The 7,966-nt window shown below is 54.2% G+C and overlaps 1 protein-coding gene across 2 annotated transcripts; it reads right to left on the bottom strand.

Annotated features, from left to right (window-relative positions):
• Nucleotides 1–349: 349 nt before the first annotated feature.
• On the bottom strand, nt 350–7,741 carry TAGLN2 (transgelin 2). Of its 2 annotated transcripts, XM_081080337.1 has the most exons (6): nt 7,613–7,741; nt 2,462–2,669; nt 1,815–1,989; nt 1,437–1,539; nt 971–1,158; nt 781–908 (listed from the first exon to the last, which is right to left on the bottom strand). In XM_081080337.1, the coding sequence occupies exons 2-5, from the start codon at nt 2,639–2,641 to the stop codon at nt 1,017–1,019; spliced, it is 600 nt and encodes a 199-aa protein (XP_080936463.1). In that variant the 5' UTR covers nt 2,642–2,669; nt 7,613–7,741; the 3' UTR covers nt 781–908; nt 971–1,016. The 2 variants fall into 2 exon arrangements, with proteins under 2 accessions (XP_080936462.1, XP_080936463.1); XM_081080336.1 differs by having other exon boundaries at nt 350–1,158.
• Nucleotides 7,742–7,966: the final 225 nt, after the last annotated feature.

Raw genomic sequence — 7,966 nt, forward strand, 5'->3', positions numbered from 1 at the left:
GCCAACAGCCAGCCCCACGCTCCTGCAGGGCTTGAGAAGCTGTTCCGGATGGAGGAGGGGGAGAAGCTAGCAGGACTACCCAATTCCTTGGGTTGGTGAGTGCCCCATTCCTTGTGGACACTGCCCACATATCCTAGTCCAAGGGGAGCTGTGAGGAGGGCCTATCCCTTTCTCAACTCCAACCTACCCTTACCTAAACCAAAAGCGAAAGATGGAGAAAGAAATCAAAGATTGGGGTGAGAACTGTAAATGTTCATTTCAAAGCCTTCTTCCCCTGAACCAGACACTGCACTTCCCCATATTCTTCCCTCCTTAACAGTGGGCTCGGTGGCCCCAGACACAGCCAGAGTCCATCCAAAAAAAGGAGATTCTTTATTTAAATCAGCAAACTCAGATTCTTCAAGTCCCAGCCCACAATGGGCAGCCCTCCCTCCCCTAGCCCCTCACCCCACCGCTTTGCCACAGTGAAGGAAATAGAAAATGAGAAACCAAGAGGGCCTCCACCAGGGCAGGATGCCTTAAATGTGTGGTGGGCCCAGTCCAGCTGTGGCAGGGGTGGCAGCCGCCACAGGCCCCTCCCTATAAATTAACTCCCTGTAACTACAGCTGTAGGCGAGGCATATTTGTGGAAGGAAGGCTGAAGACAGCATTGCCAATCCCCAGCCAAGGAATGGATTGAGGGCAGAGATCAAGGGAGAAAGGTATAGAGAAGAGGAAGAGGCCCTAAATTTTGGTCCCAGGAGAAAAGAAGAGGTCAGTTGGTCCAGTTTTTGTGAGTTTGGAGAAGGGAATGTATCAGTAAGCACAGGGGGAGAGGCCACCATCCGGCACCCCCAGAGGAGGTAGGCCAGGCCAGGACCCCACCCTGGCAGAGCTCCAGAGGGCTCTGGGGGAATGTCACTGCTAAAATATATACACACACACATATATATACATACTTATATGTATATATATGTGTGTGTGTATATATATATATAAAATCATCCATGGGAGGGTAGGGGCAGGACGGAGGCACATCAGAGGATCTGGCGTGGCATCCCATAGCCGGTCATGCCTGCCTGAGATGCCCCGCGGTTGGTGCCCATCTGTAACCCAATCACGTTCTTGCCCTCTTGCAGCTGGTTGTCCGAAAAGTTCCGAGGGTTCTCTCTGGACTTCCTGGGTAGAGAGGGAGCATCGGTTAGGAGGAGGTTGAGGTTGAGGCTGCCCCAGTAATGTCTTCTCTGGTCAGAGTACAGGCTTTGCTGGCACCAGTTCTGTCCTTGAGACCTGAGCTCTCTGAAGTCACCTCCTTATCTTTCAAAAGGGACATTCCATAGTGGAGGATTAAGTGAAATAAGAAATGTGAAAGTGCTTTGTAAAGAGCCAGCTACTACAGTGGATCAATCTTTTCCTAAGGACAGGAATGGCGCTTGGGCAGCCCCAGCAGTACTCACTTAGGAAACCAGTTGGGATCCCCAGAGAAAAGCCCATCGTCCCGGGCTACTGCCAGCCCACCCAGGTTCATCAGTGTCCGCTGCACACAGGCCATGTTCTTTCCTGGGAAGAAGGGGATGTGTTGGCCTCAGCAGAGCTGGGGTCCTACACACCAGGGTTCTACCTCTATCATTAAGTCAGCAGGCCCAGCTTCCAAATTCTTTTACCATCCGCATATCTTTCTCCATCCCGGCCCCCAACATGGCCAACTCCTCCATTGCACAGACACAGACACACACCCCTTTTTGTCCTTAGGGTGAGAGAAACCTGCCCCTTCTCCCTGGTCAAAATGGTCTGACCCAGTCTCTCGTCTTCTGGATGACAGAACCCTGGCCCACCTTCCCAGAGGTCCACAGTCTGGAAGATGTCAGTGGTGTTGATGCCGTAGCGCTCAGCTGCTTGTAGGAACTGAGAAATCTGTTCCATCTGCTTGAAGGCCATGGTGGAGGCCTGGATCTTCTTCACTGGGCCCTGCCCCTCAGGGTACAGTCCGTTAATGAGCTCACATAGCACCTGGGTGAGGACAGCAGGTAGGCAGAGGTGGGGTCATGCCTATACAGACCGGAACATGCCACTCTCAGCGCCAGAGACAGTGAACCATTGAGGTTCCTCCCTACCTGAACACACCTTGAGTAAGCCTCTGGCTCTTACTGCCCAACCCCTGCCTCTGAGCTCAGAGTGAAAACCTTGATAATCTAAAATCACTGACTAGATTATAACCTCCGACAGTTCTTTCTTTAGAGCATTCTGTGTGTCATTTAAGGCATTCCATGGCAGGGAGGCCTATTCACCCCCAATCCCAGCCCCACATCACTTGATGGGAGGGAGGAAAGCATGGGTCCTCTCTCTAGGCTCCAGAAGAAGTTGGGACGGGCATGCCCTCAGTTCTTCAGGTGAAATAATCCTCAGAACCACCACCCCCCGCCCCCGCCATGACCCAGCCTTGTTCTCCTGACACTTTCAGTTGGAGGGGCCCAGCTCTCACCGTGCCATCCTTGAGCCAGTTCTGGAAGTTCTCACGCCCCGGCTGGGGCCGGCCCACATCCCTGCGGCACTGGGCAGTTATCCACTGGATCAGGATTTGCTCTAGGTCTGCATCATACTGTTTCTCAATCTTCTGCTGTACCTCCCGGCTCAGGCCATAGGCAGGTCCCCTGTTGGCCATTCTGATCGGTGGTAGCGGCTGTGGGGAACTGAGAAAGGGACACACCCAGGCCTGTGGGTGGGGGTGTTCTGCCTACAAGGATACACACCATATCCCCAGGGTAGGACCCAGAGGTGATAACAGCTGCCAAATGAGGGAAATCTCACTTTGACCCTTGGACATGGACTAGAATAGCACTGTTCAGAACTGTCTACACAGGTCACCTCTGGGTTCCCCTACCTGTGACAGGCAGTCTGTTTATTATTCAGGCTTCCCATTAGATTTCATTTGAATGGTTCCAATACTAGAATGCAGTATTAAACCCACTGGAATATGGGGTACATGAGGCCAAGATTGGGGGTTCAGCCAGGTCCTCATTTGCGGTGGTCAGCTTTAGCAAAGGCAAATTGGTCATTCTAACCATAACCTTGCTTTTTTCAGCCCTGGTAAGGAAAATGATTTGGGGAAAGGAGGAAGAACATGAAGAGGCTTGGGAAGCCTATGCCACGAGCTAGAGGACTGGCTGGATCAACTCTCAAACAGCCACTGGATTTTAACTGAGCGCCCACTATTTATGCTGGGGACTGTAGAAGAGACAGAATCCTTTATCCTAAAGTTGCCCTATAGTGCCATCAGAGACAAAGTGAGCATACATGAAAGGGTAAACATTGTACATGACAAATACTAAACTGCTCAGACCATATGCTGTAGGCATTCAGAGAAGAGTATGGGCAGAAGTAGCTTGGAGGGCTTCCTGGAAGAGGTAGGCCTGAGTAGGTAACTCACAGATTTCAGCAGTAGAAGGAACCTCCCATGACAAACTAGGAATTAAAAACAATTCTATTTTCCTTTCTGGAAGGTGTGATAGGCAGAATAATGGTTCCCCCAAAGTGTCTATGTCCTAATTGCCAGAAACTGTACCTTACGTGGCAAAAGGGAAGAGTACACTGGATCACCCAGCTGGGCTCAGTGTACTCATAGCAAGGGTCCTCATAAGCAAAAGAGGGAAGCAGGCGAGTCAGAGAGGGAAAGTGAGAAGGAAGCAGAGGTCAGAGTAATACAGGGCCATGAGCCAAGCAATGCAGGTGGCCTCGAGCCTCGACCTTATAAAAGCAAGAAAATGGATTCTTCCCTAAACCCCACCAAGAGGAATGCAGCCCTGTCCGTGCCTTGATTTTAGCCAGTAAAACCTTTGTTGGCATCTCTTGAACTGTAAGATATTAAATGTATGTTGCTTTAAGTCACTAAATTTGTAGTAATTTTTTACAGCAGGAATAGAGAATGAATACAGGAATCCTTGGTGGTATTTTTCAAGGAAACTTAGAAAAAGATGGAGGGATAGGGAAATATGCAGGAAGGTTTCTTTAACTTAGTTTGAAGACCTCAGGAAGAACGGGGTGGTTTCCTGATGGCTGGCCTGAGTTGGCAGCACCTTAGTGGCCAGTGTTTCCCACTCACCACCTCACTGCCTAGGTCCCACACCTAGGGGCCTGTCAAGTAAGCCCCCAAATCCTCCCAATGCAGAGGGGGAGCCAGGACCCCATCCCCTCCCTGGATGGGCAACTTTCTACTCTGAAATAGAGCTAGCCATCTCCTTGCTGATAAAAGAGGGTCCCCCAGGACAGGCACCTGTGCTCAAGGAAAGGAAAGAGAGCCACTCCTCCTGACATTTGGCTCCAGGCCAAGTAAATGACGTCACTCTGGCTCTCTTTCTCCATACACCCCAGGTTAAACAATCAAGCCACATCCTCAATGGGCCTTGGCCACCATGTATAAGGAGCCAGGCCACAGGGGCAGCAGCTGCCCCCAACTGTTTCACATCTCTCACCCCCAGTGGTCCTTAGTTTAGCCCTTCCTCCACCCTCTAACATGGCTGCTCCTTTAGACTCCAGCTTATCTAGCTGCACATTTCTGACAGAGAGACTCCCCATAATCAGTTATTTTTAAACATCATTAAGGGCAACCCACCCACCCCAGACCTCCCCCAGCCTGGAAGTGGGGCCAGAAAAAAGTCAGTCTGGGCCTTGACCCATACCACCAGCCACACATACTCAGCTCAGGGAGGGCAGGCAGTTGAGAGGCTGAGACCTGTGGAGAGAGGGAGACAAGATTCCCCCCAGGGCAGCCCCAAATGCTCAGTCACCACTCAGACTGTAACCGATGACCCCTGCCACAGAGGCATGGCTGGAGGCTTGGGAGGAAGGAGAGTGGGCTAGGGACTGCTGCCTGTTCCCAGTAAGGCCCCATTTTCCAGCCCTATGTCCAGACCTCTCTCCTTGGAGCAGCTTCACTATGGTGACCTGGGCTTCAAGGCTGTGCCTTCATAGAGCCAAGTGGCCTGAGGACAAGGGATCACAGTGGCCCAGAGAAAGAAAAGGCAGGAGAATGATTAATCCAGACATCAGTTACGGGGGAAGAGGAAGTCCCAAGCCTAGCCTTCCAGTGCCTCCCTCTTTGGCAGGACAGACGCAGCCTCCCAGACCGACCTCTGGACTCTGGGTGGATGCTGACGGCCCCTTTCCTACTTTGGAACCTGGACACAGCTGGCAATGTCACAGCCTCCAGCTGCAGTGTTCAGGCTCCACTCTGGGGCCATTGCCCTAGAGCCCTGAGGTGCCAGAGTCATAGGGCAGAGCTCTGGGAAGGGGCAGAACTCCAAAAAGGGGAGGGCCCAACCAGGCCTGTGGCAGCCTGTTCTCCCCATCCCCAGGGGCAGGTGAGGGCTGATGGGCTGCAGCTGCTGAAGCAGGAGTGGACTACCCTAGTGACACCCACAGGACCTACTCCTGCCCTCCCTTAAAGGATGGGAAGACAGCCAATTGCCTGCTGGGGTGGGGAGAAGCTGTGTGGGAGATGCTCAGAGCGGAGGATCCAAAGGAAAGACAACAGCTGAACAACTTGGGGGGTGGGTTGGCTGTGAGTAACCTAAAGTAGAGAGCTGCCTACAGCTGTGGGAACAGCCCTGCACCCCCACCCACAAAGGTACAACAGTTGGGAAACCGGGAGGGGCCACAAAAGGCTCCACCCAGACCCTGGGCTGGAAGCTTACCTCAGCCCCCAGACCAATGCCAAGGAAAAGGCAGATATGGGCTGGGCTGGGCTGGGGTTGGGAGGATTTGAGGTTTCCTGGCTGGGGATTTAATTGGGAAGACAAAGGGACTCTCCATTCGTTGTGCACATAAAACAGGGGTACTTCCCAATTCAGAACTGGGATTAAGACTACTCTAAAAAGGCAAGATGGGAGTACCTGTCTCCAACATGAAGTGCCACATGGAACAGGCACAAGCAGGGATGGTGGGAGACCTGTGATTGGGGCAGCCCCCTCACCATCAAGAGTCAATGAGGAGAGAAAGCTGAAGCTACACAAACAGGAAGCTACAGGCCTGCAGGAGGAGGGGTGAAGTGGGGGACGTTGCCATGGCTTCTGTGTACCAAACACAGGCAAGGGGGCAGGGAGAAGGCACCAGACAGAAACATACATTCAACAGAGGGGTGAGAAGCTCCAAGCACTGGTGCTGAGGAGGGTCCTTGAAAGAGAAAGGGGCCACCTCACAGCAGTTCTCAGGGATAGCAGGGTGCAAGGCGATCCTTAAGGAGGCAGCTATGTTGCTTACAGACCGCATTTGGAGATGGGAAGTTCTGAGTTTGGGGGCAGAGAAGTAGACTCAAGGAAATAGTTCAGCAAAAGAAGAAATACCCTGAGAACAGAAGGTATAGGTATTCTCAGCTAGTGTCCCATGCCTGAAAATCCTTTTAGGAGAAGGGGAGTTAGGGTTGCGCCCATCTGGCAAAGAAAGAATTAGAGGCCAATACCCAGGGGGCAGAAGAGGCACTGGGGGAATGAGAAGGGGTTGCAGTTGGTTCTGACTACTTGTTGTTGGTTCTGCAATGTAGGGCTCAGCTGGCCCCACCCTACCTTGGCCTACCCTGCAGTTTTGTCATCCCAATGGACTAGGTGGGGATTTGGAGCTGAGGAGCTGCCCCTCTATCTCATGTTCTGGGACAGAGAAGGGGAGGGACCATCAAGGTCCCCTCCCACACTGGACTTCCACAGCAGTCCATCCTTACTTCCACCCGTCGCCTTCTTTCTGCTCATGGATACCAAGTTCCCCAAGAACTTCCCCGGTGTGGGCTCCAGGAGGCCTGCAGGGCGGGAAAGCAGCAGGCCACTTCCGGTCCTGCAGATCCGGCCCCCTGGCCACACCCTGGCCGTTACTGCGGGATGACTCACATCGCTGGCCCGCTGGGGTGACGCAGTGATTTGGCCAGCCCACCGGACAGCCTGCAGCCGCCATCCACTTTCCCAGCAGCAGCGGGTGGGGGGGGGGGCATCCCTCCCACCACCACCTCACACAAGGAGGTACCTGGGCACAGTTAGGGATGCAGCCCCCAGATGCCTGTGCTCCGGGGATTCCACTGAAGTAGACTGTGGCGTCAACTCCCCGCCCGAACTGGGCAAGGCGAGGCCACTGTGGGACCAGAGTCCCCGAGTACCAGCCCGTGACCCCGAGTCCTCAGGAGACGAGCTGGCAGGAGCAGTAACAGAAAGGACAGCCTCGGGTCTCAGGGGGCAGGCTGCGCCCGCACGTGCTCCTGAAACCAGGAAGTGCAGGGTCGCGCCGAGCTGGCCCAGGGCGGCTTCTTCGGTACCCCGGACATGCTGTCCCTCCGGGCCAACTAGCCAATCCCCAACGCCCTCCCTCCGCACCCTGGCAAAGACCCGGGGTTGGAGCCGGCGTGTGGGGCGCAATCCCTGAGTCCCTGCTCTAGGGGGACGCTCCATCTGTGCGCTCGCAATATGGCCTGACCTCATCGCCCAGCAATGCAGGTCAGGGCATGGGACAGGACCTGATAGAGCGGGACAGAAAGGTCATCGGGCCCTTGCTCCCTGCCCTTGGACCCAAGTTCAGTGGAGCACGTCGCCAGCTGGCCTTCTTGCTTTCAACAGACACCCCCACCCCCTTCCACACACACCCACTCCCTCCTGCTCACCGTCGGGCGGAGAGCACGTACTCCAGGCGGGGTTGCAGGGCAAGTGGTGCGTTCTGGCCCCGCGCGGGGGTTTTCTGCGGCTCCTGCCTGGGACCAGGCGGGCCGGGGGCGGGGCGAGAGCCGGAAGGGTTTAAAGGCGCCGTAGCGCAAGCCGAGGACCATGCTTAGAAGAAAGGGGCGGTTGGACGAGATCCTGGGTTAAAGGATCTGGGGTGTCCGGGCCTCCTTGGATAGTGGCAGTGGTCTCCAACTAGAACAACTTCTACTCCACCCTAGAGCCCAGAGATCTGTGCTCCAGTGGGAAATTTTCTGCTCAGTTTAGCTCGTTTGTGGGCGTGTTTATGTAGGAAGAAG

This window comes from Rhinolophus hipposideros (genome assembly GCF_964194185.1).
Source record: "Rhinolophus hipposideros genome assembly, chromosome: 19".
NCBI lineage: Eukaryota > Metazoa > Chordata > Mammalia > Chiroptera > Rhinolophidae > Rhinolophus > Rhinolophus hipposideros.

Excerpts from the sequence above, each read along its gene's own strand:
- TAGLN2 (XM_081080336.1), bottom strand. The coding sequence starts at position 2,641 with ATGGCCAACAGGGGACCTGCCTATGGCCTGAGCCGGGAGGTACAGCAG. Across the intron at positions 1,990-2,461 it reads ACTGGCTCAAGGATGGCACG|GTGCTATGTGAGCTCATTAA; the intron begins GTGAGAGCTGGG and ends GTCCTCACCCAG. Across the intron at positions 1,159-1,436 it reads GATCCCAACTGGTTTCCTAA|GAAGTCCAGAGAGAACCCTC; the intron begins GTGAGTACTGCT and ends CTCTCTACCCAG.